The sequence below is a fragment of the Syngnathoides biaculeatus genome, chromosome 22 (genome assembly GCF_019802595.1).
Source record: "Syngnathoides biaculeatus isolate LvHL_M chromosome 22, ASM1980259v1, whole genome shotgun sequence".
NCBI classification, from domain to species: domain Eukaryota; kingdom Metazoa; phylum Chordata; class Actinopteri; order Syngnathiformes; family Syngnathidae; genus Syngnathoides; species Syngnathoides biaculeatus.
Window position 1 is genome coordinate 12,307,135 of NC_084661.1, and position 27,250 is coordinate 12,334,384.

The 27,250-nt window shown below is 43.7% G+C and overlaps 5 protein-coding genes across 7 annotated transcripts; 3 read left to right on the plus strand and 2 right to left on the minus strand.

Moving 5' to 3' along the window:
- The first annotated feature begins 1,756 nt into the window (after window positions 1-1,756).
- On the plus strand, window positions 1,757-8,581 carry LOC133495125 (V-type proton ATPase 16 kDa proteolipid subunit c). The gene is made up of 3 exons (XM_061809365.1): window positions 1,757-2,051; window positions 5,991-6,174; window positions 6,737-8,581. Exons 1-3 carry the CDS (start codon window positions 1,979-1,981, stop codon window positions 6,939-6,941), a joined length of 462 nt encoding a protein of 153 aa, XP_061665349.1. The 5' UTR covers window positions 1,757-1,978; the 3' UTR covers window positions 6,942-8,581.
- Window positions 8,582-8,819: 238 nt separating this feature from the next.
- On the minus strand, window positions 8,820-10,796 carry nubp2 (nucleotide binding protein 2 (MinD homolog, E. coli)). 2 transcript variants are annotated; one of them, XM_061809362.1, is made up of 7 exons: window positions 10,666-10,796; window positions 10,152-10,270; window positions 9,694-9,892; window positions 9,462-9,619; window positions 9,253-9,363; window positions 9,113-9,182; window positions 8,824-9,037 (listed from the first exon to the last, which is right to left on the minus strand). In XM_061809362.1, exons 1-7 carry the CDS (start codon window positions 10,679-10,681, stop codon window positions 8,898-8,900), a joined length of 813 nt encoding a protein of 270 aa, XP_061665346.1. In that variant the 5' UTR covers window positions 10,682-10,796; the 3' UTR covers window positions 8,824-8,897. The 2 variants fall into 2 exon arrangements, with proteins under 2 accessions (XP_061665348.1, XP_061665346.1); XM_061809364.1 differs by lacking the exon at window positions 10,152-10,270 and having other exon boundaries at window positions 8,820-9,037; window positions 10,666-10,743.
- A 190-nt stretch (window positions 10,797-10,986) lies between these two features.
- spsb3b (splA/ryanodine receptor domain and SOCS box containing 3b) lies at window positions 10,987-16,339 on the plus strand. 2 transcript variants are annotated; one of them, XM_061809360.1, is made up of 7 exons: window positions 10,987-11,120; window positions 12,116-12,257; window positions 12,588-12,753; window positions 12,883-13,070; window positions 13,930-14,032; window positions 14,304-14,429; window positions 15,648-16,338. In XM_061809360.1, exons 1-7 carry the CDS (start codon window positions 11,077-11,079, stop codon window positions 16,097-16,099), a joined length of 1,221 nt encoding a protein of 406 aa, XP_061665344.1. In that variant the 5' UTR covers window positions 10,987-11,076; the 3' UTR covers window positions 16,100-16,338. The 2 variants fall into 2 exon arrangements, with proteins under 2 accessions (XP_061665344.1, XP_061665345.1); XM_061809361.1 differs by lacking the exon at window positions 10,987-11,120 and adding an exon at window positions 11,396-11,756 and having other exon boundaries at window positions 15,648-16,339.
- A 17-nt stretch (window positions 16,340-16,356) lies between these two features.
- LOC133495121 (probable crossover junction endonuclease EME2) lies at window positions 16,357-20,109 on the minus strand. The gene is made up of 8 exons (XM_061809359.1): window positions 19,665-20,109; window positions 19,388-19,509; window positions 19,216-19,311; window positions 18,244-18,356; window positions 18,071-18,140; window positions 17,875-17,990; window positions 17,575-17,764; window positions 16,357-16,709 (listed from the first exon to the last, which is right to left on the minus strand). The coding sequence occupies exons 1-8, from the start codon at window positions 20,023-20,025 to the stop codon at window positions 16,548-16,550; spliced, it is 1,230 nt and encodes a 409-aa protein (XP_061665343.1). The 5' UTR covers window positions 20,026-20,109; the 3' UTR covers window positions 16,357-16,547.
- Window positions 20,110-20,134: 25 nt separating this feature from the next.
- On the plus strand, window positions 20,135-27,094 carry mfsd1l (major facilitator superfamily domain containing 1-like). Its single transcript, XM_061809358.1, has 13 exons — window positions 20,135-20,735; window positions 21,797-21,897; window positions 22,009-22,118; window positions 22,207-22,262; window positions 22,512-22,655; window positions 23,263-23,421; window positions 23,492-23,607; window positions 23,937-24,037; window positions 24,147-24,258; window positions 24,615-24,752; window positions 25,354-25,493; window positions 25,575-25,686; window positions 26,952-27,094. The coding sequence occupies exons 1-13, from the start codon at window positions 20,714-20,716 to the stop codon at window positions 27,090-27,092; spliced, it is 1,452 nt and encodes a 483-aa protein (XP_061665342.1). The 5' UTR covers window positions 20,135-20,713; the 3' UTR covers window positions 27,093-27,094.
- The last annotated feature ends 156 nt before the right edge of the window (window positions 27,095-27,250 follow it).

The following is a 27,250-nucleotide window of genomic DNA, read 5'->3' on the forward strand; positions in this document are numbered from 1 at the left end:
CGATTTCCAGCCCCCTCCAATAAGATGCTTATGTCTTAATCCTACACTGAGATCGGCCTCTTCTACACCACCACCCCTTTGTTAAAAAAGAAAAAAAAAATGAAGAAGACTACAGGAGACAGCTAATATATTTTTTTGCAATGTTCCTGTCATGTGAGGGGCGGGGGGGGGGGAGAAACCCATATTGCATTTAGAGTAGCAGTGTGACCTCATCATCCCCTTGTGAGAATTTGTCACATTTCCCCTTTGCAGAGGCTCCCAACAAGGACGATGAGACTACAAATGTCAGCCTGTCCATCTGTACCTGATTGTTGTAAGCCGACATTGTCACCCAAATGTCATTTAGTAGGATGTTGGTCGAAAAGGTCACGCACAGGGAGCGCACCGGCGATTTCTGACGCGCAAACTAGCTCCCCACCCCATCTCTTGCCTGAAGGAGTGGGGATTTCTCAGCAGCCACCCCCCTCCCGTGCACACGCCGCCTCACATTCTCTCACTCCCGTGGCCCATGTTGCAGCGTGTCACAGCTCACCGCAAGGCACCCGCCGCTGCGCTGTAGAGTCCTGGTGCAAAATGCAAGAATCGGTGCGGGCAAGTGCAACACAGTTATCCTCCCGTTGAGCACAGCCAATGGTGCTTTGAGATATTAATATTGCAGAGTCATAACAGTGTCAAATATAATATAAACAGTTTGCACATCATGATTTCATGCTTGTCCAAACCATCGAAGTCTGCTCTCTCTAACCTTGTCTCCAAAACATCCCACTTTGGCTGTCCCTCTAATGAGCTCATTTCTAATCCTATCCAACCTGTTCACTCCAAGCGAGAACCTGAGCATCCTCATTTCTGCTCCCTCCGGTTCTGCTTCCTGTTGTTTCTTCAGTGCCCCCGCATCTAATCCGTACATCATGGCCGGTCTCAACACTGTTTTATAAACAAAAAACAAAAACAAAACAAAACAGGTTTCAGAATATATACCTGCATTAGGATATTGTTTGCTTGTGTTGCTCCCCCATTTGTGTTGAAATATATGTTCATTAAATTGCATTAAATCCTATACAGTATATATATATATATATATATATATATATATATATATATATATATATATATATATATATATATATATATATATAATGGATTCTTACGAATTTTTAAGACACTACAAACTCTTTAGTTCATTGCATAATCCAGTTGTTAAATGATGTGCCATTAAAAACGTTAAATAAATACAACTGCAATATGTATTTGTAAGACACAGCAAACAGAGACATTATATCCTGCTTATACTTTCAGTGATTAGCATTGTGTTTCTTCGATTTACGTGTTTATGAAACAATGGCAACTCACTGTCACTGTCACCAATGAAGACGGTGAATATTGGATGACATACTTTCAATGTTTTTTTTCCTCATATGTGCGATTATATGTTTATAAAACACTGCAAATTAAGAATTCTGCAAATCCTGCCGCTGCCTCCAAAGGGTCAATATCCATCAAAAAGGGAGCCCGCAGCGGACTAGACCAAATCAACTCTTTTATAGGGGTGACCTTCAAGAAATGAGCGACGAAAAGCAGCAATTTATACAAAATACAAGAAATCTTTTCGAATATTTTTTTTTACGAAAAAGCTTTTATGAGTCTTCTAATTTGGAATAATATCTTAACTGTGCGTTTTCGGTGAATGTAAACGTCAATCGCCGTTGTTTTACGACTTCCACGCTGGTCAGGTGATATTTTCCGCTTCGCCATTTTGTGCTCGTGCGCCGGGTATTTATCACAAGAGTCGTGACTGAGTCCCTCCACCACTGACTGCTAGCTTAGATAGACGCAGGTCCTTTCCCTTCGTCATCCGCCTCCTCAACCCCCGAGCTCGTGGGCTTTCGCCTGGGATTCCCTTTTGTTAGTCGACGGCTTCGCCTCCCTAATTTTGTTGTTTTATTATTATTATTATTTTTTTTATATCTACATATCAACGATGTCGGCCGAAGGTCCCGAATACTCCCCGTTCTTCGCAGTGATGGGTGCCTCTGCGGCGATGGTGTTTAGTGGTAATTATCACTCTTTTACCCATTTTTAAAAATATTCTTATTAACAAAAACTAGTTTTAATGTCATTATACGCCACTAGTTTGTAGCAAGTTTTTTTTTCGAAATGACAAACCCCACATTGGCCATGAAGTTACCTCGCCAATGTCGTTGTTGGTTCCGCAATTTTTCTTCTAATTATTAATATTACAAGCATTTGTTTGCTTTCGGTTTAGTCTTATCGGACCTAATCGTGTTTCTCTCGTTATTATATGCTCCAACACGACAGGCATTTGAGCTAAGAGTGCTAAAGCTAGCAGATGACGTCCACATAAGTTGGCCTCGACCTGAGCCACATAGACATACTTCGTTAAAATAAATTCTCAGAGCAGCAATATTCACACACACTTGAACACTCATATTAATAAGACAGTACAACCAACAAAGTGGATAACTCAAAATGGGATCAATACTGACTTGGCACAGTCTGACCACAAATAAATTATACCAGTGGTTTCAATGTGGGACTTATTCGTTTCTACTCTAGTAGTAGTAGTAATAGTATTACCTTCTACATATACTAAAGAATACAGGATCGTTTGAACTGCATCTCATTTTTTTAATGTGAAATATGCATATTTTGTGGTATGTTTCAATGGGTCTTTTTAAGAAGGCTATCTGTCCTTCATTATGAGGACCTGTATATTTAAAATATAGTCTGTAAATGGTTGTTTTCCCACCACCCCCCTTTCCCTTTATCTGACTGTAATCAATATGAAACCAAAACTTTTTCATAAACATGTGTATTGGGATCAAAAACTTCCACCATTAATGTATGTAATGTAACAACTGTCACTTCTTTTGCAAACGCTTGGCAACTGGCCTCAGAGGGGTAACTTCCTTATTGCTCAAAGGAATGATTCGAAGTCACATGACAATCACATGGCGAGCCTTCTGACTGCACTGGCCGTCTGACTGGTCTTGTGAAACGTCGATATAAAGGCATACCTTGGCGTGATGTCTGTTTTAAACGTGATTTAATAATCACCAAAAAAATGTATTTGACTATGTAAGCTCAACCTGCTGGACCTTTAGGCTGACTCGAGTATACTGTGTTGTGTTTTATGAGTCGTTTTATTTTCTGTTGATGGATCTGGAGTCTCCCTTTTTTATTTTTTAAGGATATTATTGACACAACAAGAGGCTGCAGGGTTCTTAGGACTAATCATTAAACCTCAATGTAGTTTTAGCGCTGAACACAAACTATGAGCAGGTAGCTAGAAACAGTGCAGGGAAGTGACAGCTGGGGAATTAGCGTCCTGGGGTTTGTTGTGGGTGGGGGGGGGGCATGTTCCCTTGGAGAAGGAAGTATTTTTTTTATTTTATAAAGAATTCAGTCTTCCCGACATGATTTTGAGGTGACATCGGTGAAGTGTGCCGTTGGTGTGTCAGATAATTTAAGGTGGAGGTGGGACTGCATCAGGGATCTGCGCTGAGCCCCTTCCTGTTTGCGGTAGTAATGGATAGGCTGACAGATGAGGTTAGACTGGAATCCCCTTGGACTCTGACCCCTAACAGGACAAGCCGAAAGGAAAAAAAGAAGAAGATTAGCATTTTTTTCTGGTAGGCTACAAGTGGTTCCCGTCACCACTGAACGCTTTTTGAATTTCACAATTTATTTAGCTCTGTTTTCCTGCCAGTATTATTGTGAACACCAATTAATGTTGCGTGTTTTTGGGATGTGGGAGGAAACCCGAGTGACCGGAGAAAACCCACGCAGGCACGGGGAGAACATGCAAACTCCACACAGGCTGGTGTCGGGAACAAACCCAGGTCCTGAGGACTGTGAGGCCAACGCTTTACCAGCTGATCCACCGTGCCGCCCAGTAGTTAAATTATTCAGCACAATACAAACACCTTCGCACGAGGCTCATCAGTAGTATCAGCTAACATCTGAGCTGTCGTGACATCACACTTGTAAGTAAATATGCAAAATAGCACTTTACATACTGTAGATAGTATTAAGTCATATGCTCACTTTTTGCAATTCAAACAATCCTTTAATCAGCTCATCTGTCACGATGCCTGGCCGTACTTTTTAAAAACGGGAAATCCTATGCCATGCGCTTAATTGTTTTCATTGTGCACATTTAGAGCGCATGTTATTCGTGTATATATTTCAGATAGCTCGCTGTTGGTGATGCAGGGCTTCGGTGTGAGTCATACTGTAAATGTTGCACACTCATCACTGCGCACCCTGCCCATCATTACATAAAAAAACATGATCTTCACGACTGATCACGATATGAAACTAGTTTTTCGAATTTACTACGCCTGAGCTTTTTCCTTGCAACATCTTTTGTTGCTCTCGGCAGCCCTTTTGCTCTGACGTCACACGACGTCATCGGGGCTTCTCATCACCCAAATCGACCCGGAGGAAAAAAAAATTGTAAAAGCTTTTAGCCAGATCTGAGTGGATTAGGATTAAAATCTCGGGTTTTTAGGTGCACACCGCACCAGCTGCAGGAGCCACCACTCGACGCGTTTAGTCTGAATGGAATGCTTGTGTTTGAGGACTCCGTTGTGTGCTGTCACACAATACTGAGGATGACTCAAGCGCCCAGAAATAATGGAGTTGTTTCAGGATAATTTTACTTGATCTCATTTACTACCTTATTGTGTAATAATGGATATCAGAGCACTGTGGTAACTAGATTTATGAGTGTAAGTTATATCCATAAATAGTGCCTTTGGGGTGCAGATATTGTTGCCCACTTGACTGCAATCCTCATTTTCCACGCTGTATCTGTGACTTTGTGTGTGTGTGGCTTGGTGGTGGGGCCTGATGATAAGCTTTTGTAGCTTCTGTTGTTAAATGAAGGTATCTTTTTAGGACTATTTTTATTCTAGGCCTGCAGTGCTCAGTCCGGCTCGAGCTCAACAATTTAACCTTGTATTGACCAGATCAGTCGTATCGTTTGGCGGATGTGGTGAGCCACCGTGTGCACAGTTAAGTGACTGCAACGCGTCTCCATCCATTTATCAGAAAGCCTCACGGCTCATCTCGGCATGGCGCTGCACAGTCCGATTGCTCTCAACGCATTTCCACGGGGAAACAAGTCAACAACGATCATCCTAAAGATGACTCTTGAGGCCTTTCAGATGCTGTTAAGAGTTCTGCGGAGAACTCTTTGCATCTATGTCATTTGGTCAGAAGCCAAGTATACAATTTGCTCCGTCTCGACTATAAGATGGACGTTCAGCTCACAATGCTGTCTTAAACCTCACCTGGGAATCATTTCACGACCTGTTGAGGCAATTTGTCAACAGCTCTGGTTACTAATTATGAATCAATGTAACTGTCCTCGTCACGTGTCTGTGTGGCTTTGTGGTATTTTGTGTGTCAAAGTATCACGCTGCACTGATGCCGAATAAGATGTTTACTTGCTGCCGAAAAAGTGAAATTAGCTGCCAAGTCAAGGTCTGAACTTAAAGCCAAATGGTATGCTGTGGTATGATTTTTTTTTTTTTTTTTTTTTTTTTAATCAGCAAGTTCCCAAAGTCACCCTTGAGTAAATAAGAGAAAAGCCAAGCACTTTATGAATAATGAGAGCTACGGTTTGAATCAAACCTAAGGTTCAAGTACAACCGTATGGCTGCTTTGTAAGAAGTGTGCGACTAGCCCCCCCACCCCCACGTCTGGCTTGGTCTCGCAGCAAAGTGAAAACGAAGTATAAAAGAGAGAGAGGAACAAGGCTTTAACGTGAAGCGTAGAAAACTGTTTGGGGACTATCTGGTTCCATTTCAACAATGTCAGCATGTTGGACTTTTGGAAGGAACTGAAAGTGTCGTGACTATATTTTACATCCGTTTTTTTTTTTTTTTTGTGTGTTCACGCCTGACATCCAGCCCGTGCAAATGTTAACCCGGCTTGTTGTGTCCTCTCCCCCCCGCCCCCGCCAGCTTTGGGAGCGGCCTACGGGACGGCCAAGAGCGGCACGGGCATCGCCGCCATGTCCGTGATGAGGCCGGAGCTCATCATGAAGTCCATCATCCCTGTGGTCATGGCGGGCATCATCGCCATCTACGGCCTCGTTGTGGCCGTGCTCATTGCCAACAACATTACGGAGCGGGTCAGCCTTTACAAGTGAGTTGGCTTCCACGCTCGTTACATTATTTTTATGTAGTGCTGTGCCATATCGATTAAAAAAAAATAATTGTCTTTGTGTAAATTTTCTTTTTCCTAAAAATGACCTGAAATGAATAGTTTTTGGTTACCTTTTATCCCTTTTTTCCATCCCGTAAGTGGTCAAAAATAGACGATACCAGTACACTCTGTCACGTATAATAAAATAAAAATGGAATAAGCACATTTTGCAAGCTGCCACTGACGACAACTTAATCGGTTATTCAACACGTAGACTAGCCGTCTACGTGTTGAATAGCCAGTCAAAAATAATACCTGCAACATACATACACTCTCAGTATCCAGGCCTACTCAATTTTTTTTTTTTTTTTTTTTTTTTTTGCACCATAATAACTTTTGCAGGAGACTTAATGGTTAAGACTTGAGATTTATAATTTACTGTAATTCCCGGCCTACAAGCCGCGACTTTTTTCACAGTCGCCGCGCTAGTTAGCGTTAGCAATTTCTCTGCTGATATTTCATCACATGCTGACCAAGACTTTCTGTCCCCCCCGTGTTCAAGGAGCTTCCTCCACCTGGGCGCCGGCCTGAGCGTGGGTCTGAGCGGGCTGGCGGCCGGCTTCGCGATCGGCATAGTGGGCGACGCGGGCGTGCGGGGCACGGCTCAGCAGCCGCGGCTTTTCGTGGGCATGATCCTCATCTTGATTTTCGCCGAGGTCCTGGGTCTGTACGGGCTCATCGTCGCCCTCATTCTCTCCACGAAATAAATGCGGCCCGGCAGTACATCTCCACTACAAAGATAATGTCCTTCATGTCACTCCCGGGCAAGGAGTGTAAATTGTGTTCCGTGGGCGCGGGGCGGACATTTGTAAAAAAAAAAAATAATAATAATTTTCCGCAAAACAAAGTGAAAGATATCAAGAATTAAAATGGCTCCATGATAGGGTCTTGTCTCAACAGTGTACAAATTCGATAGTTGACTTGTAAATGCGCAATGTAGTGTACTGTTTTGTGTGTGTGTGTGTGTTTCAAAACAATTGTATGATAAAGATATCTTCCCCACCCTCCTTATTTGGGGTCTGCAACTGTGGTCTTAAAGAGCTGACCAAAAGGGCGGCACAACTTTTTTTTTTTTTTTTTTACAGGATTGCATTCATCTTGAGGATCTATTTGTAAAATGGACTTTTTTCCTACCCCCCACCCCCACTTTCATTTCAACTGATTTTATTTATACGGAATTCTCCATTAAACAGTTGAAATGCATCAAGTCTTTTAACTTTCCAGGATATATATATTTACATATATACACAAGCATATAGATAGCTCTTGATAAGTTAAGCGCACTCTGGAGTGATTGTGCTCACTGGTTGAAATTCTTCTGGGTGTAATTGTCATTTTTCTCATTTAAGGCTGTCAGGGGGGTTGGTGGGGGGCAGTTGTCGTGTGTAGCTGTGCTCTAATCATGACCGCAAACATTCTCAAGTGTTTTCGTGTAGAAGTGCTGTTTGCATTAAAGGTTTTGTGCGTGTGCCCCAGTGTCGGGTCTCGAAAACGCTTCCCCATCTGTTCTTGGTCGCACCCTCATTTGTTGCTGTACCTCATCTTTTCTTCACATTCCAACTCCTGCATGGATTTTGTGTGTGTGTGTGTGTTTTGTCACTTTTTAGCTGCAGGGTTTCATTTTATTCCAGCTCTAAAAGATATTTTTCACAATTGGGCCACTGAGAACTAGAGTGGACTTATTTAATTTGCAGCAAATTGATTTTAAGTTTTGTTGCTGCAAAGTACAATGAGGGTTATTTAAATTTATTTTTCAATTTGAAAAGTGTTTTGCACATTTGTGGTCTGCGTGCAAGTACCTGTCGAATAGTTAACAAAAGTTGATGTTCACTTATACTAGACTAACTGGCACACCAGGTAAAGAATATTTGCTTTCTCGGACTTCATTTTTTTTCTAATCTCGCCCTCTGGGGTGTTTGCAGGAGGAGACTCCTGGTTTTCATCAGCAAGGCCGTCTTGGAAATTTGGAGGTGACACAATTGCACTGATAAATGTGGAAAATGTGTTAGAGTGGAATGTGGGACTGCCCTCTCAGTCAAAATTAAAAAAAAAAAAAAAAAAAAAGATACGATTTAGACCAATCGGAAAGATAGTTTTCTGTATCCATTTGGCACTTATATTAAATAAAAATAAGTTCGCCCACTCTTGTTCTCTTGCTCAATTGGTCCAAGTCGACCACAGGAAATCTGTGGAAGCATGAAGTGCAATTCAGTTGCGGTGGAACTTGACATTTTGACCTGAAGTACGTTTCCTCAAACTACTCCTGATGCGTTTCCTGACACGTCGACTTTACAATCCTGTATTACCACCGCTGTTATCCTAAAAGTGTCGACGCGAATGTTTCCAGAAGCAAATGAAAGAGATTCCATTTTAGACTCCATTGGCTTCCCGTCGACAGCAATTGTGTACCCATGTGCTGGCTTTCCTTAATTATATTTTATAAAAAAATGACAATTGTGTAATCATCACTTTTAGAATCCCAATTTTGATCCATTCATGAGAAAATGACCACTGACATAAGAAATATTCCTTCCCAGATATTATGGCCAACATGACCAGAGTCAGAAACTAAACAGTGACACGAACAAACGAGTCTGCAAAATAATTTTTGTTTTAATCATCCCTTTTGTACTTTATACATATTGTTTTACATTTTCTGTCATTCAGGCAGTATTGAGGTTGTCGAGGAGGGTTTTTGTAATGCCGCTAATGGCACTGAAGGTGGCGCTGTCTGGGAATGACTCCAGGAAGTCTTTGCCTTGCTCGACACTGGCGCTCAACTGAGGATCCAAGGGCACGGAACCTGGATGAGAAACATACACATAAATTATTTTCTCACTGGGCCATTGAAAATGAAACGCCAATTTTATAAACTCACCGAGGAAAGGCGATGCTGTAAGTTTGGCCAACTCCTCACCCCCGCCTTTGGAAAATATATTGCTGCATTCCTGAAAAGAAGACATATTTTTCAAACGAGATGAAGGGAAGCAGTGACGGAAGGAAGGAAGTTGCGCTCACCGAGCAGTGCGGACAAACAAAGCCGCTCATGTTCTCCACGATGCCGAGGATGCGCACTCCGGTTTTCTTGCAGAAAGTCGCCTCTCTTCTGACGTCGCCCGTGGACACCGCCTGCGAGACAACGCGAGGGTTTTTTTTAAAGTCCAAACTCGACTTCCCGCAGAGGAAAGGTTGATGCTCGCCGTTGGGTTTTTTTTTTTTTTTTGGACCTGCGGCGTGGTGACCAAAACAGCCCCGTCCACCGCTTTGTGCTTCTTGAGGTTCTCCAATATGGACAAATGCTCGTCAGACGTCCCTGGCGGCGTGTCCACCAGCAGCACGTCCAGCTCGCCCCACGCCACGTCCGACACAAACTGGCCGATCATCGCTGAGAGGAACGTGGAAGAAAATGATAACTTCCAAGTCTCGTTACGTTAAAAATGACGGCATTCTGCATGCCACCTGTTTTCTTGGGTCCCCTCCACACCACGGCTTCATCCGGGTCGTCCAGCAGGAAGCCGATGGACATGAGCGCGAGGTTTTTCTCCGCGTCGGCGTAGACGGGCACCCAGCCCGCGTCGCACTGATGCACGTCGGGGCGGCCCACGCTCAGCATCCGCGGGATGCTTGGCCCGCACAGGTCCACGTCCAGGATGCCAACCTGAAGGGGGCACAAAAATATTGTGAAATTATATTAATCCATCCTAATTTTTTCATTCCTTGCTGACTTCCTCCCTTCCACCCCTCTATTTAGTCTTTTCTTTCATTTTTTCCTTTCTTTTCCACTATTTTTTTTTTTTACTGTACACCTACTTTGGGCCTGCCCTGTACACATAATTTCTTTAAAAAAATAAAACAATAATAATACCACCAAACAAGGTATTGTTTCTCTATCCAATGATTGATGGAGTGTCACCGGCCTTTTTCCCAGCATGCCTCAGCGCCAGAGCAAGCTCAGCGGTGATGGTACTCTTCCCCACACCGCCTTTGCCGGACAGAACCAAGATGACGTGCCGCACTTGGGCCAAGCTGCTGCTATCTAGGAAGAAAAGAAGCCCACCTTTCATTAACTAGGGAAGTAACCTACTTTGTTGTTGCAATTAAGTACAATATTCCGGGTTCCTGTGTATGGGAGTATTTATTTTTCGACCTTTTACTTTTACTCCCCATAACTATTACTAAACGTGTATTGTCCACTATACACACTTGACTTTGTCAATACAGGCTTCGTTTGATTTATTCTGGAGAAGCGTTTAAATGTTTTTGAACAGTTAACGACTAACCCCGTGCCGTAGGCTAGTTTATCCAGTTGTGTGGCACAGTATTGCTCATTTCCTTGGCCAGCCCATTGTATGCTGAAATACCGATTGTGTTATTCATCATAATACTCCTGCTATAAACAAGATTTGAATGGTAAACTAACGGAAAACTCACCATTATTCTGTTCCATAACTGTTATTTGCAAAAACTACGCAGCATCCATGCGCATTGTGTGCCGAATACACTTCCGCGAAATGGCCACCTGACTAGTGTCAGCCAATCAGATGTGCCTCATGCAAGACCAGTGACCAATGGCAAAGCACGTGACTTTTGAAGAATATTTATTCAAAAAATATTAGCGCGTTTTCTCACGCAAATGAAAATATAATTCAGCTTTTTTCATTCCAAATTCCATAAATATACTTTCATTCGTAAGCTCGGAAGTTAAATCCATCAAATCCCTCCCCTTTTCCTGCCACGTCATCCAATGGGGGCGTGATCAGGGTCGTGTTTACGTTCGGCCTTCTGGACGAGAGGAGAACAAGAAGTGGGCCACAGCGTGTAGTGCACCAGTCACCCACTCAAATGAGCCGCCGCTGCTGGGGAGGGCACCAGACGATTCCAGCCAGGTAAGAGAGCACAAATGTCATTTTTAAATTGTATATACAATTAATTGACACGAAATTTAAAAAAGGGAAATACTGTGCAATGCGATTGGGCATGTTTTCTCTGCGATGTCATGTAGTGTAACATTTAATTTCGAAGCTTTATCTACTGCACTTGCATTGGTTTCCTTATTTAATTCTATTTAACAATGCTGTTGAATGGCTTATTTGCGTCGCAATATCTTCAATGATAAGTCGTTGCAACCGTGCATGCCACAATACTTTCTGCTCACGAGTCCAGATGATTCGGTTCCAGTATTTAGGCCAAAGAGCACTTAAAGCGAGCCAATCTAAATTGTCGCCAATTATCTGGCGCACCTGCTTGGAAAAGCAGAGACCAGCTGCTGTACTCACTGGTGACTTGAGCCCAGACATACTAACATTGCTATAAAGTAGCTTACTATTGTTATTGTGTCTTGCAAAGATCATTTTTTAAGCTAAGGTGTCGTTCCAAAAATGGTGCTTTTCTTTATCGGCATGGTAATCCGCTGCAATGAGTTGTGATTTTGTTATTATAATGATTTTTTGTCGCACATTGTAATGTAAAATCGTGCTTCTGCGAAAGAAAAAGTTGACAAGGACGTTCCAGAAACGGGAAAGGTGAGCTTGACATCCGCGCGACCTCATTTTGCGCCGCGGCTTGCTGTAGCAGAAATCTCAACGCGCTGTCGGAGCAGACGGCCGGCCGGCATTAAACGTGGCACGTGTGCGACCGTGCCAATTTTGGCATATGGGAGGGGTGCAAAAATGGCCAGGCCGCGACTCAAGCTGTCGCCCTCGCGTTCACCGACTGCGAGGAACCTGAGAAGCTGAAACTCGTAAAGTCATGCGCCACGTTTGGTATTTGAAGTGAAGAACTTTGCCGGTTCTGCTGTTCATAAATCAATAAAACCAGAATGAAGAAGAATCTCGGTTTCGCATTACAGTAAACGGTGTGTTCCGCATTCTCTGGGCTGCAGACCATCCATGCCGAGGAGGAGGAGGAGGGGCGGCCGCTCTCGACGTTCGGCCCGGAGCGAGACGCGGCACGGGACCGGTCCCGTGACGGCGATGTCCGTATCGACCCAAATCGAAGAATGGGAAAGCCAGACGACAACGCAGGTACGGGGGTGTTTTCCCCGAGCTGCTGTTGACCACAGCTCACACACTGATTCTCACGACTGTCTGGGGAATTTGTCTTGTGGTTCACTGGGAAAGTTGGGCTTTAGAAAAAGAAAAAAAAAATGAAAATTTGGTAAGATTTCTTTTTCAATTAAACATAGCTGGCCTACAAAAAATGTCAACTAGTGGATTTATACTACCTACACACATATAATTTTTTTAAATTCTGTTCTTATTTTAAGCCAAACTCACTCATAACCAGTAATAAAATCTCAGCATATTGCAATAACTTTGTGAAGACGGTGTAGCACAGTTGTGTCGGTCACGCAGATCAGCGAGCCGGACCACCCGGCGAGCGCCGAGCCCGCGGAAGCGACGGCGCCGTCCAGCTTGGCGCCGGTGCTGGGGGAGTCTTTCTGCCAGTGTGCCTGGGGGGACGAGCCGAACGCGGGCTCGGCCATCGGCGCCGACTGCCTCTGCGGGGAGGACGATGACGGTGAGATCAACAACGATCCAAATACTTGCGCTGCCTGCGGTAGATAAACGTACAGTATTTATGTATTTTGTCTTTGATATTTGTGAAGCACAATCAAATAAATGTTTTTAATGTTGGATATGTTGCCAGACTTAGCCTGGGTGTGGGACGAGCGGCTGAAGTCGTCGGGCGCCTCGCTCAGCCGCGACGGCCGCAAGGTGAGCTTCCACTCGGACTACAGCTGCGGCACCGCCGCCATCCGGGGCGCCAGCGAGCTGGCCGACGGGCAGCACTTCTGGGAAGTCAAGATGACCTCGCCGGTCTACGGGACCGACATGGTGGGTGCAGTGCAAATTTACTTTCAAAATCCCGGACACGGAGTCCATAAAGTCTCTTCGCCGCTGAGAGCTATAGTGGGCTAACTCCTTTTTGTCATTTCTCGGGAGAATAATTTGAAATATTTTGGCTTCATTAAAATCTCTGCGCTGTATTTTTTCAAATTTATATGGCAGTCATTATTTCTCCTGGATATTTTCTGCAGATCTTGTCATTTGGCCAAACATAATGATTTAGAATGTGATGAGTTATAGTGACTCTTTTATCTAGAAGTCTGGTACTTTTTAGAATTTCTGTGGGTTAGCTAAGTACCACCGTTTATCATTTTAAAATACACTTGTGTAGTATTTATTTATTAATAAAAAAAAACCAAACATGCCAGTTATATTCCTAAAGTGCATTCTTGTTAGCCACAGTGACATTATGCACAGTTTGAACATGATCATCCATCCATTTTCTTCGCCGCTTATCCTCACGAGGGTCGCGAGCAGTGAAATGCAAATGGACTGGCAGTACTCGCCTAATCAGCAGTACTTCATTTATGTGTCTTTTATCAACGTCTGAGTTTTATTCTCCTGGGGTGTTGCCCCAGTGTTGCACTGATGAATCAGGAAAAATGTGGAGCGCAATTACCGTCACCTATATGTCAAAATTGGAACAAGTTATTGATTTTTCGACCAGCATTCATTGCTCTCTAAAAACGACCCTTATGGAGTTAGCCCACTCTAGTTCTACTTTCTCAGTTTAACCAGTGGTGGGTGATCAAAAATGGTTTTGTGGACGCCACGTACGAGTCTCTGCGCGTAGCGGATGTTTTCCTTGTCCGGAGCCGAGCGTCCACGATGATTTTGTCTCATCTAGATGGTTGGGATTGGAACTGCGGAGGTCAACCTGGAGAAGTTCAAGTACAACTTTGGCAGCCTGCTGGGCCACGACGAGGACAGCTGGGGGCTCTCCTACACAGGTTTGCCCATTGGAGGCGTCCGTGAATCGAACTGCGAAAAGTACATTTGGGCTGAAGTGAATTATTCACACTTGCGGGCAATTTAGACTCCTCAATGATGTTAAAATGTATATTTATGGACGGGAAGAATTCATGTAGTAAGGCCTTACGTAGACTTGTCTCATTGAAAATGCGATTTACTGCCATCGTGTGGCACATATGAGGAACTACAACCCCTTCTGCCATTTGCCCGCCTTATTTGTGACGTCAGTGTTTATGTCCTTTAATAAAGGTCTCCTCCAGCATAAAGGTGAGAAAGTCAACTTCTCCTCACGGTTCGGTCAAGGCTCCATCATTGGGTTGCATTTGGACACCTGGCACGGTACCTTGACCATCTACAAGAATCGACGCTGCGTAGGTGCGTTCTCAAACGTCTTTACCATCAAATTTGCAACCCGGATTAATTTTTCCCATCAGACCGCAGATTAAAAAAACAAAAAAACAAAACTGTAATTGCTTAGAGGTGCCACGAGATAGACATTGCGTGTTACAGATGAATGATGCAACAACATAAAAAATTCGTTTTGTTTTTTCTAATTTGGCCCATTATAAAAACACTACTGCTCAAAGAGATGGCAAAAAGGAACGAGCAAATGTCAAAACCATTTAGTAAATAAAATACACAACATATTTAGACTAATTTTAAAACGTTTCAGTCTTTTGATCAACCATTTATGACAATACAAATATTTAAATGTTAATTTATTTTTTTTAAAATGTATTTTTATTTCACTTTATTTCCAATAAAACTCTCAAAATTATTTAGTAAATAAAATATACAACATATTTAATTTTAAAATGTTTCAGTCTTTTGATCAACCATTTATTACAATACAAATATTTAAATGGAAATTATTTTTAAAAAATGTATCTTCGTGTGACTTCATTTCCAATAAAACTGTTAAAAATATTTAGTAAATAAAATATACAACATATTTAGACTTTTTTTAAAATGTTTGTATTTTGATCAACCATTTATTACAATACAAATATTTAAATGGAAATTATTATTTTTTAAATGTATCTTCATGTGACTTTATTTCCAATAAAACTGTCAAAACTATTTAGTAAATAAAATATACAACATATTTAGACTAATTTAAAAATGTTCCAGTCTTTTGATCAACCATTTATTACACTACAAATATTTAAATGGAAATTAATTTGTATGAACTGAATTGTATGTTCATGTCACTTTATTTCCAATGAATACCAAAACTATTAGTCACTATCATTTAAATTGTCATATTTCATTAACCAATTAATATACTTACTTAAATGTAATTACAATTTCTTAAATAATAACTTATTACATTTAATAAAGCACACTAATATTACATGTATTTATTTTTTAATTTGGTTTTACACAATAAAATGCATTTAACAATAAAGTTAAAGAAAAACAACAACAAAAGTTTAACAATGATGTGAGCTAAATGGCTAAAAAAAAAAAGATGCTAAATCCAGTCCAGTAGTCAAGAACTTTAATGCGCTGGCGACGTTTTGCAGGAGCGGGAAAAAAAAACGAAAAGCGCACCGATCAGCACCGGCCAAAATCGGTCTTTGCCGCCCGCAGGTGTCGCCGCCAGCAGGCTGCAGAACAAGAAGCTGTACCCGATGTTGTGCTCCACGGCGGCCAAGAGCAGCATGAAGGTGATCCGCGCCTGTTACACGCCCACCTCCCTGCAGTACCTGTGCTGCGCCCGCCTTCGCAAAGTCCTCCCCGCCTGCCCTGACGCGCTGGCCGCCCTGGAGCTGCCCCCGGGGCTGCTCTCGCTGCTACGCCGCCGGCTCGGCTGGCTGTTCTCCGTCACCGAAGCCGGGGGGGATGCAGACGCCGCCGAGGGGGACGCCGACGCCGCCTCCAGTCCCCGCGCCAGTCCTGTCCCCATTCCTCCTTTCTGCCCCCCGACTGCCCCCGGTGACAACGACAACGATGACGGCTTGATCCGGACGATTATCGTTGTAAAAGATGCCGCTGGACATGATGCGATCAGTAAGTGTGGCAAACGTTCAAAATATATATAATAAGATGCTTTTTTTTTTTTTTTAAACTTGGATAACGCTCAATTTTGACCTCAAATTATGTGACGGCGTCATGTCCAGCAGAGGGCTTATGCAATTGCTTTCTTTATAAATGAATATAAAAATGATAATCAGAAGATTAGACCAATGAGAAAAATGGACCGGAATTGCTTTTTGATACTACGGAAAGAACTTTTTGTAACTTTCTTACTTGGACAACGTAAAAATAAAACCGACAAGACAAAAGCTCTGTTGCAGAGTTTGTTTGTTTGTTTTTTTAATTCAGAATAAGAAAATGTCCATGATTCTAAAGTGAACAGGTTATGTCATGACGCCGCATCTTTTGGACCGGACTGAAGTAGCGCAAGGATATTTTTAGCTTCTCGACACAATCGTCCGTCACATGATCGACGAAGGAACTTCCCACAAGGAGTAAATGTTATTGAGCCTTTCAAGTTTGGTCCAGGACCAGGTCTGGGTTCTCAGCGGTCAGGCAGCGGTAAATTCTGGTGGAAATGTCTGGTCCGACCCGCCTCTCTCTGCCTTCGGCTCTCACAATCAGGTCGGCCAGCAGGTTCTGTTTGTCCTCCTCCGAGCTCAAGGCTTCGTACGCCTGGAACAAAAAGACGTACTTGTTCGTTTAATAAAGAAAATAAAATGTGATGAGAATTATTTACAGACCCGATACCCAAAATGGGACCCAAGACAAAATTTAATTTTGACATTTATTTCCTGTACCATTTATGGTCATTTGGGTCACGGGTGAGCTTATCCCAGCGAATACAATAGAATGAATGCAAAGAGTTATTATTCCTTGTTTAAAATATACAGGGTGTCCCCCCCCAAAAATGTATACACACTTTAAATAATTTTAAACTTATTATAATTTGTGTGTACACATTTTTTTGGGGCACCTTGTGGACTCTTTGCAACACTTTCCTCAATTTTATCTGCAGGTATTTTGAATTTTGTTTTAATTTCAGTTACAACCAGATTAAATTTGATATTTGGAAAATTATTTCTAAAATATTTATATTTCCTGTATTTTCTGTGTACTTTTTTCAATTGTCAAATAATTGTTTTAATTGATTTATTGGAAATGATTATGAAATAATGGTCAAAGCATATTAACAGAACATATAATGAACTGATAATTTAAGAAAAAATGGAATTATTTAAAAAATATTTTACTCAATTCTAGTTTTCTCAACATTTAATTGATCAATAATGACGAAAGTTAAATAAATTAAACATGTTTTTAATAACTAAAATTAAGACAATCTATTAATTTTTTTTCCTATTTCTATTTTTTTGCTCTATGGTTTATTTATTCTAAGTTAAAAAAAGAGGAAAAAAACAATTTGCATAAAAAAAGTCATTATTTCATTAAAACTAAAGTATTGCTAAATAATCCAATACTTAAGTGACCATGGAATATGTTTTTCTTGGCAAAAAAAAAAAAAAAAAAAAAAAAGTACCTGCAGCAGCAGTTGAGGCGACGGGTAGGCTGCGGTCACGCAAGAGGCGGTGGCCTGACTGACTCTGTTGAGCTGCTGGATCTGCTTGGTCCAGACCTGTCTGAGCCCGGAGCCGTCCTTCTCCACCCGGACCCCGCTGGCCCACGGGCCGTCCACGCAGAAGGGCAGGTCCGGTTGCGCGGTCAGCAGCCTGCGGGGAAGTCAGAAGACACCAGATGCGGGAGCCGGCCTCGACTCTCAAGTCCCAGTTCCTAAACTTAAGTCCGACTCGAGTCGAGTCCAGCCTTTGGGGATAGGTACTTGTAAGGCCGTTTGGACAAGGACTTGGTGACGGCGCACACGTGGTCTGTGACTTCCTGCCAGCCGTCCACGAAGAGCACCGAGACGTTTCTGTGCAGCTGCAGATACACAAGAACCTGAACGGAGTGCACAGGCCGCATTTTAGTTTTTGTCACTGGAAGCAAGCGCAGTGGCCCAAACGCAACGGATCGCCCACCTCCTCCAGATCCATATTCTGCCCGCCATATTTGGACTGGTTTGTTTCCCCTAATGCATAAGCGTGTTTCCTGTTCAGCAGAAGTGTGGACGTACGCAGGAATCACGTTTGCGTTTTTTTGGCACACGAGAACCAAGACGTGATGAAGTTATCGCGGGTAGAAATATCCGCACCTGTAATCCGGCTGGGACTCGGTCACCAACATGGTGACCACCTGCACCGGATCCGGATTGTGGCCCGACTCGAAAAGACCAGCCTCTGGCTCCTCCACTTCACTGTCAATCACCTGGAGTCACCAAACACAGGAAAATGGAATCAAATCTGAATTATTATTCACTGTAAATATTGTACACAAACACTGAAAATCTGGTCTGGTTAACAGTCAACATATGTGTGTGGTACCTATAAAAATTATTATTTTTTTTATAATCTTTAAATTTCAAACCCTGATTAATTTTCACCCCATCAAACAGATTAAATAAAAATTAATTCAGTAATTAATTAAATGTTTAAAAATACTGTAATTGCTTATAGGTGCCACCAGATGGTGGCAAATGACTATTGTGTAAACGGAGTTCCTCAACTCACTCCTGCACCAAGATGGCACCTAAGCAACACCTCACAAAGGATAAGTTAAACCTATTTTTTTTTATCTTTAAATTTACAAATGCTGACTCGTGAATATGCAACTGTAATGACATATTGATGTATTAATGTTTTGTGTGGCCTCACAGTTCTGAGGACCCGGGGTTCGATCCCGGCCCTGTCGCCTGTGTGGAGTTTGCATGTTCTCCCCGTGCCTGTGTGGATTTTCTCCGGGCACTCTGGTTTCCTCCCACATCCCAAAAAACATGCAACTTTAATTGGACCCTCTAAATTGCCCCGAGGTGTGATTTGTGAGTGCGGCTGTTTGTCTCCGTGTGCCCTGCGATTGGCTGGGGACCAGTTCAGGGTGTGCCCCGCCTCCTGCCCGTTGACAGCTAGGATAGCCTCCAGCACTCCCCGTGACCCTCGTGAAGATAAGGGGCAGAGAAAATAGATGGATGAATTAAATATGTCCACTTTTGTGGCATTTGAGTTGGGTGGTGCGCGGCGATATTTTTCCAAGTATAAAATATCGGCCGTTGCGGTCAACGGGAACTTACTTTTTTGACAGAAATGGCCTTTTCCAAGAATTCTGATGGACTGAGCACCTGCAGCAGCTGGTCCTCTGGCACCGTCCTGGTGCCATCCGCGGTCGGCTGATCATATAAATATAAACACGGTGGAAATTTATGATACATATCGAGGGTTTTGGGGGTGAACTAAAGCGCCCACCTCAGGTAAATCCTTGGTCCACGTGATGCTGTTCGGAAGCGTCTGTTGTTGGATGCTGTACCTCCATTCAAAAGAAGAAAGAGTGCCCAGCAAGATGTCCGAACCTTCCTGTTGCAGAAGAGCTGCAAAATGTGGGAGTGGAGCAGGAAAAGTTTTAAAAATCGTTCTAATGTTACAAAATCCTAAACGTATGCCACTTCTTTTTTTTCTTTATTAAAACTCTAAATGCATTTGTTTTAAGAACCACACGCGGGGAAGCGGGAGTGGACCATCAGACCTGAATCTATGCAGACAGTCAAACGCTTGATGTAGTTTTCTGGCTTGAAACTGCTGAGATGTCGCGCAGCTTCTTTCCTCTTTTCAATCTCTTCTCGCTTCCGCTGCCTCTGTCGCTCCCTCGCAGCTCGGCTCTCCTCTCGAGCCTCCCTGCGCTCCCTCGCTTTCGCCTTGTCCGCCTCGATCTCCTCCTTGGAGCGGCGCTTTCTCGTCGGGCTCGGCCGTCGGCGTTCGTCGGCCGGCGGCGGCGCTGAAGCGTCTTCAGCGCTGCTGCCTCCTTGAAAAACGCGTTTTCTCTCTGCGCCGCCTTCTGAATCGGAATCGGATATTTCCCATATTGTATGTTGCTGCAACTTGCTCATTTGACACGCAAACAACTTTCGACAAACACGTTAAAAATATTCAAGATCGGCTGATCGGTTAAAAGAAGGGTGGGGAAAATGACGTCCTACTTGCTACGGAATCTGGCGAGGGTCAATTAGATGAAACGATGCCATGGTGACTGTTGAGGGTCAAATGTTTTTAAAACGCGTTATCCATATTGTTAGCCAACAGTTCCAAAGACTATCAATTATGTCGTAATTAGTCCAGAATTTTCCACTAAATTTTATTGTACGAAAACGAGGTGGCGTTTATTTAATGACGTATAGCACCGAGCCTTTGTGTGCTGATAGCCAAATCCACAAAATTCGTTATAAATAGTAGAACAGTTTCCTCTTACGAAAAGGAAAAATAGATATTCGATATGAAAAAAATAATGTTGAGTAAAACTGTTCCTCTCGATGAAGGAAGATAACGTTTGTAAAAGCACAATGTCAATAAAGTTTTCCAGTGCTTCGAGTGTCACGTGAGGACGGTAGGAAAATCACGCATGCGCACTGTGCGCACTGACTTGTAAACACAACGTTCCGCCATGACAGTGAACCGGACGCATCCACGTTGTCGTCAGATCTGATTTGTTTGGCCGCTCCATGTAAACAAGACTGCAGAAGCTCCCGTGAGTTGGACTTTTCCCCACTTTTCCAATCAGTCATCTGATATCCTTTCACCATGGCGCAACCGGCAGAAAAAGGTACGTTTGGCGAAAATACACGATTTTGCTGCGGTAGTATTCCTGACCAATTTTCTGTGTTGTCTTATGAAACGGAGCCAATAAATTGCCAAGTCAGCATTTTTTTTTTATTTACGTGGCGAACAATCTTGAATTGAGATGATCGAAAACCATGTTTTAATGAATGCCCAGGCACGTTATGGATCTGTTGATTCTGTAAATACGACAGAAAAGATAAACTAGTGGAGTTCTTTGTAGATAGATAGAAAGATACCTTCCCTGCATACTTTATGATCCAAGAAATTATTTTTTATGTAATATTGTTATGTTACCATCAAAGGTGTGTAGATCTGACAAAATGTACACCAAAGTACGGATCGAACCCGGGTCCTCAGAACTGTGAGGCCGACGCTTTACCAGCTGACTCACCGTGCCGCCAAAAAAAGTTAAATTTGCTCGTCTCACATCGGGATCAGAGAAGTTGCTAAATTGGTAAAACTGAGTCCGCTTCATTTGCAGCCATGTTGTGCGTGTAAGATGTGCATGTCAGTGAAGACACACATTGGGTTTGGAAATGTCTTATGCCCATATTTAGTCATCTGCACGTAGGCTAACCTTGATGAACTGCATACTGGACACTTTGTAATAACCCATTGCCAACTAGAACCGGTTGAGACAGAACCCCTTCGTCTAAGTGGAAAGCCCCCGATCCCACGCCACAGGTTTGATACCACCCATAGTCCGCCCCAGGATAAAGGATACCTGCTTTCTCTGTACCTTCGCACTTGTGATCTGCTCTCTACAGCCGTTGTCTGTAACTCATAAGTGCCCGGAATATTTTGTCAAGTAAAAATCTTCGAAGAAACTGTTCATCATCTCCATCTTTTATTTGGATAACCAATATTCTCACTACCCGAAATTAAACGAACACGCGGAGGAAAAAAAAAAACAAAACGTCCTCCAACAGGCTACAAAAGCAAACCCCCCCCACCAAAAAAACCCATAAATTTCTGAGCACGCAACTCCAGATAATTGATCAAATTTACAAGCGCTCCCGATATTTTGCGTCATTTTTTTTCCAGATTACTATCGCTTCGTGGTGCTGTTCTTCAACTGCCTGTTGACGTTCGGCTCCTACTTCTGCTTCGACATGCCCAGCGTTTTGCAAAACCAGTTTCAAGGGGTATGTAAAATAAATATAAATGAACAGAATTGTGTCTCGGAGTTGTTTGTCGCCTCAAATTAATAACACGATAACCTCCATCGCGGTCTTGTACACCCCCTCCGCCCCCAGAACCTGACTTGCCCCAACGCGACAGTGATCAACGGGACGGCGGACTGCGTGGAGGGCTTGGGGATGACCCCCCAGGAGTACAATCTTCTTTACGCTATCTATGCGTGGACGTAAGTGCGCGGCACGCGTGAGAAGCAAACGAAGATTTTTTTTTTTGATTTTTCATGTACCCACGCTGCAACTTTCTCTCACCCTCAGGAACGCCGTCGTGGTGATCCTGGCTGGCTTCCTGATCGACAAATTGGGGAACCGATGTAAGGCCGGGCTGGATGAACCTTGATTTGTTTTTTTTTTTACTAACAACCAATGAAATTGACCTGGGAGCCTTGTAGTCTTGATGACATCATCAACTGCTCACAGTACTTACGAGGCACTCAATCAATTTCCTTTATTGACGGCGGCATATTTGCATATTATCATTGATCAGCACTATTGTGATTGAAGCGGTGGGATCTGGCTATTAAATGAAAATGCGTGGCTCTTTTGTGCCTGCCTCGCTACAGTCGGCGTCTTCCTCTTCTCCTTCCTGTGCGTTTTGGGCTCCTCCCTGTTCGCCCTGGGCTCCCACTTCAAAGGAAGCGCCTACCTGCTGCCGCTCATGCTCACAGGGCGGCTGCTGTTCGGATCGGGCAACGGATCCCTGACCAGTAAGTGCCGCGCTGCCAAACTGCAATCTGAAACGTTCATTCGGAGCACGGTAATCCCTTCCTTGTTCATCATTCATTTTTTATGAATGTCTTTTCACGTTAAATGTTTCCGCCGCTTTCAGGTTTTTGGGCCGTTTCTAAAACTTCTTCTTTTCCTTTTGGCTTGTCCTGATTGCTCACTCTCTCACCTCTGAAGATGTCCAAACCGTTGAAGTTTGCTCTCTCGAGCCGTACGTCGTCTGTCAGCCTATCCATTACTACCGCAAACAGGAAGGGGCTCAGAGCGGATCCCTGATGCAGTCCCACCTCCACCTTAAATTCTTCTGACACGCCTACGGCACATCTCACCGCTGTTCTGCTGCCCTCATACATATTATACATATTTCTCCGCCACACCGGATTTGCGCATGCAGTACCACGGTTCCTGTCTCGGTACTCTGTCATGGGCTTTCTCTAGGTCTACATAAAACACAATAAAATACCACACTCGTCTAGATGGGAATTGGTCCTTGAAGGGAGAAAAAAAAATATTCGCTGTCAGGCCTATTTTATGTTTCCTCCAATTAACGCAATTCAGCATTTACCGTCTAACGCTGTTCTCCTTCAGTCGTGCAGAACCGCATCACCGCCTTCTGGTTCAAGGGGAAGGAACTGGCCTTAGCCTTCGGACTGACCTTGGCCTTCTCTCGCTTGGGCTCAGTCCTCAACTTCTTCCTCACGCAGCGCTTTGAGGAAAGATTCGGCATGCAGTGGACCCTTTGGGGCGGTAAGCGGAAAAGTACCGGAAACTCCGTTGGAGTCTCAGTGCACGTTCATCGGACTTTTGGGTTTTACAGGCGCCATCTTGTGCGTCCTGGGTTTCACGTCGGCCATCGTAGTCAGCTCCCTGGACAAGGTGGGAATGAGGCAGCTCGGTCTTGAAGGCGTCATCCAAGAGGAATCGCGCAAAGTGGTATGCAAATATCATCAGTACACAAATATTATATCATCGACGTTGTGACAGACTGCATCTTGCCTCTTGTTTCTGTACATGAGACCCCCACCCAGACAAAATATGGAAACACGTGTGTACAAAATAAAAAGAAAGTAGATGCAATGCTCACACAAAATACAAATGAATCATATTAATGTAATACCCGGACAGTTGTTCATTGGAATGATGTGAAACCCGCAAAGTAGTATTTTGTGTTCCAAGTTGTACCTATTTAGCGGCCACAAATTAGCGTACATCCCAGCGATATTGCGACCACAAATATTCGGTTCCCTTTTTTGTTTTTACAGCGAATTCAGGACGTGAAGCAGCTGTCGCTGAGATACTGGCTGCTGGTTCTCACCATCATGTTCTTTTATAACGGAATCTTCCCGTTCATTGCGGACGCCAGGTACGGTTAAAAAAAAAAAAAAAGAAATATGGAGGCTTCTACATGAATGAAAATGCTTTATAAAAAAAAATAATAATAATAAAGCCTCACATTATGATTTCCCGCGCAGTAAATTCATTCAGGATAAGTACGACGGCTACGCTCAGAAGGAGGCCGCCTACATCGCTGGCGCCGTTTACGACAGCTCACTGGTCCTCTCGGCCAGCGTGGGCATTCTCATAGTAAGTTGTCTATTTCGTATTATTATTATATAATGTTGAATTATGTGCCCTGGCAAGTATTCCAGGGTGTACCCCGCCTCCTGCCCGTGGACAGCTGGGATAGGCTCCGGCACTCCCGCCACCCTCGTGAGGATAAGCGGCTAAGAAAAATGTTTTAATGTTGAAAGTCTGCACAGTCAGAAGGGAATTAAGAATTAAAATTTTTTTGATGCAATGGATGTGCTGAAAAGAGTGAAAACAATGTAAAAAAAAAAGGAAAAATCATAATGACAATGTAGAGGCCTCAAAAACTCGAGGGTCTCGGATTTGGCGTTCCGAGGCAAGAAAAAGAATTCCTGCTGTGATGTTTTTTGAAGGATTACGTGGGTCTGCGAGGGATTTTCGCCGTGTCCTGTGCCGTCCTCACGCTGCCCGTCTTCGGACTCCTGGCCTTCACCTTCGTGGCTCCTCTGGTCTCCACCATCTGGCTGGGGGTCACCTACTCCTTTGCCGCCGTGAGTCTGGCTCAGGTGTACTCGCTCGGAATGCGTACCGTGCTGTGTCTTGTGTATATATGCCGGCGTAGTTGGCCCAAGCAGTTTTATTCCAAAAAAAACCCCAAAAAGTAAAATTATTGATTTGTCAATAGGTGGGTGAGTACCTTCTAGAAAATGGCGGGCTATATTTTGTACTGTTAAGAATGAGACCGGTGGAATATATGTGCCTAGGAAGTGACTTTTACCAGCCCTGTTGCTGCTGTGTTACTGGCATGTTTCAGTGATATTTACTGGGAAGTTTTATTTTAACCGACCCAGTTAGCGATAGCGCCGTGCTAGCGTTAGCACTACCGTTCGCACGGCGCTAGCGCTAGCACCGTGCTAGTGCCGCGCTAGCGGTAAACTCTATCGGTGTACCGTCTTTCTTTGTAAATATCTCGTGTTTCAATGTGGACACTTGGGGATTTTACACAGCTGCAGCGGATGTATGTACCAAACGGTATTTCCTTTACAAATGTACCCGGTGAGGCTTGTAACCGGGTGCGCTCTGTAGGTCGGGAATTACGGTATTTTGTTCCAAGTTGGTGTAGGAATTTGAATAGGTTGTGGTGCGTTGCAGGCGAGCATGTGGCCATCCATCCCTCTCGTGGTACCTCAAGCGACCATCGGCACGGCCATGGGCCTCGCGACCTCCCTCCAGATGATCGGGATCGGTATCGCCAATCTTGTCGTCGGGCAGATTCTGGGCACCAAGACCAGGTAGGAAATCCAACATCGGCGCTTCCTTTTTGGCACAGAATGACCCGCGGCGTTCTCATTTGTTGTTTCCCGGGCACTCAGCGACACCAAGATTCCGCTGTGGCGGTGGCAGAGGATGATGGTCTTCATGTTGGCCAACACCATCGCCTGCATCGTCACCTCGGTGCTGCTCAACATCGTCGATCACAGACAGGTCACACATCTTTTTCCCTCCCCATTAATTCAAACTTGAGGGGGATTGAAAGGTCCACTGTCATGAAATGCAAGATTTTTAGTCTGCTATTAATGCAAAAACAGCAGCCGTTATAGACCCATCCGTTTTTTCACCACAAAACGTGATTTTGACGTTACATGGCTTTTCGTAACTCCCGCCATGAAAATCGCCTCGAGGGATTTGTTTTCGAGAAGCAGCAGGAAGTGACGTGCAGGGCAGTAGCGCACTCAAGCGGTCTCGTCTGTTGACACTAGTTTTACGTTGTTCCTTTGCCAAAATGGCGGCTCGTTGCATTGCTGAATATCGCTTGAACATTCGGGGGGATGGATTTGCTTTTCATACTTTTCCAAAAGACCCGGTTTGTCGTGAAAAAGGGATTGCACGGGTGCGAAGGACGAAAGCTTCGTGGATTCCAAATGACAGGTAGGTGTCTATACAGCTACTAAAAAAAAAAAAAACAATAGTTGGGGGTGGGGGGAGGGCGTAATCCGTAAGTAGGGGTGCTAAATGTGTCGCTGAAGGACGGCCTCCGCAGGCCTTGTGGATCACCACTGTCCTCGTCAACACGGTTTCAGCCGGGGTGGCTCGTCACTCGCGGGCGGCGTTGTTTTTTATCAGCGCCGTGCGCAGGCGGATTGGGCAGGGAGGTGGTTTGGCCACATGCGCTTTGGCCGTGATCCGCATATCATCTAAATATGGCTCAAAACGACAGGGTAATATTGCCCCGGTCACTTCACTCGGTTGTGAGATGTTCTCTTCTTCGAAAAGAGCTTCCGTGTCTCCCATAGTAGGTGGCGCTGCGTGTTTTCAATGGCGAATCACGGACAGAAGATGCAGCCAACATGGCGACCACTCGACTGTCGAATGACACTTCCGCAACTTTGCGCCTGGATGACGCGCTCTCCGCTCATTTTTAATTTTTCGTATAGACATTGAAGTCAATAATTTTATATGTACTTTTCATGACAATATCTATTTTCAAATGTTTATAGGGATGACACTTGACCTTTAAATCGCTGATTTTTGAAATTGGGACTTACTCCCTTGTGCCCTTTATTGACCTGTTTCGTCTGACTTGATCTTTGTCTTTCTCAACCCAAGTAATGACTTGACTTGACTGAAATGAGTCTAAAAGTTTAAACCTCGAGAATGATGATGTCTGATTTGCACATGAGATTATGCGACCCCCACCTCTGATATTCTGGACTAAGTAACTCTTTATTTATTTATTTTTTTTATTTTAGGGCGGGACTCTGAACAAGCTGACCAAAAGATCGGCACAGGCGGAACGAGAGAGCGACGCGGCGTCGCTCTTGCGCGGAGAGGAAGTTGGGAGCGATGATGAGGGGGAGGCCGTGCCGCCATCGCCCTCTGTCAATTCCTGACTTCTCCAAGTTTGAACATTTCTCCTTTTGTAGCAATTTGATTTGGATGACGGTTTTGGAAGGACTGTTTTTAATTGAATTGGAAGGATTTTTACAAGCTCAATGCAGATCGAGGATGTTTTTTTTTTTATGTATTGCGTGATTTTACTGTATAGTTA

Coding starts and splice junctions, on each gene's coding strand:
- spsb3b (XM_061809360.1), top strand. CDS start 11,077: ATGAGCCGCCGCTGCTGGGGAGGGCACCAGACGATTCCAGCCAG. Junction 12,754..12,882: donor CTGCGGGGAGGACGATGACG/GTGAGATCAACA, acceptor ATATGTTGCCAG/ACTTAGCCTGGGTGTGGGAC. Junction 14,033..14,303: donor CTGGGGGCTCTCCTACACAG/GTTTGCCCATTG, acceptor CCTTTAATAAAG/GTCTCCTCCAGCATAAAGGT.
- LOC133495125 (XM_061809365.1), top strand. CDS start 1,979: ATGTCGGCCGAAGGTCCCGAATACTCCCCGTTCTTCGCAGTGATGGGT. Junction 2,052..5,990: donor TGCGGCGATGGTGTTTAGTG/GTAATTATCACT, acceptor CGCCCCCGCCAG/CTTTGGGAGCGGCCTACGGG. Junction 6,175..6,736: donor GAGCGGGTCAGCCTTTACAA/GTGAGTTGGCTT, acceptor CCCGTGTTCAAG/GAGCTTCCTCCACCTGGGCG.
- nubp2 (XM_061809362.1), bottom strand. Junction 9,364..9,461: donor TTTTGGTCACCACGCCGCAG/GTCCAAAAAAAA, acceptor GTTGTCTCGCAG/GCGGTGTCCACGGGCGACGT. Junction 9,183..9,252: donor TTGTTTGTCCGCACTGCTCG/GTGAGCGCAACT, acceptor TCTTCTTTTCAG/GAATGCAGCAATATATTTTC.
- mfsd1l (XM_061809358.1), top strand. CDS start 20,714: ATGGCGCAACCGGCAGAAAAAG. Junction 22,119..22,206: donor TACGCTATCTATGCGTGGAC/GTAAGTGCGCGG, acceptor TCTCACCCTCAG/GAACGCCGTCGTGGTGATCC. Junction 24,259..24,614: donor CCAGCGTGGGCATTCTCATA/GTAAGTTGTCTA, acceptor TGTTTTTTGAAG/GATTACGTGGGTCTGCGAGG.
- LOC133495121 (XM_061809359.1), bottom strand. CDS start 20,025: ATGAGCAAGTTGCAGCAACATACAATATGGGAAATATCCGATTCCGAT. Junction 19,312..19,387: donor GGACCAAGGATTTACCTGAG/GTGGGCGCTTTA, acceptor TTATATGATCAG/CCGACCGCGGATGGCACCAG. Junction 17,991..18,070: donor AGAATATGGATCTGGAGGAG/GTGGGCGATCCG, acceptor CACTCCGTTCAG/GTTCTTGTGTATCTGCAGCT.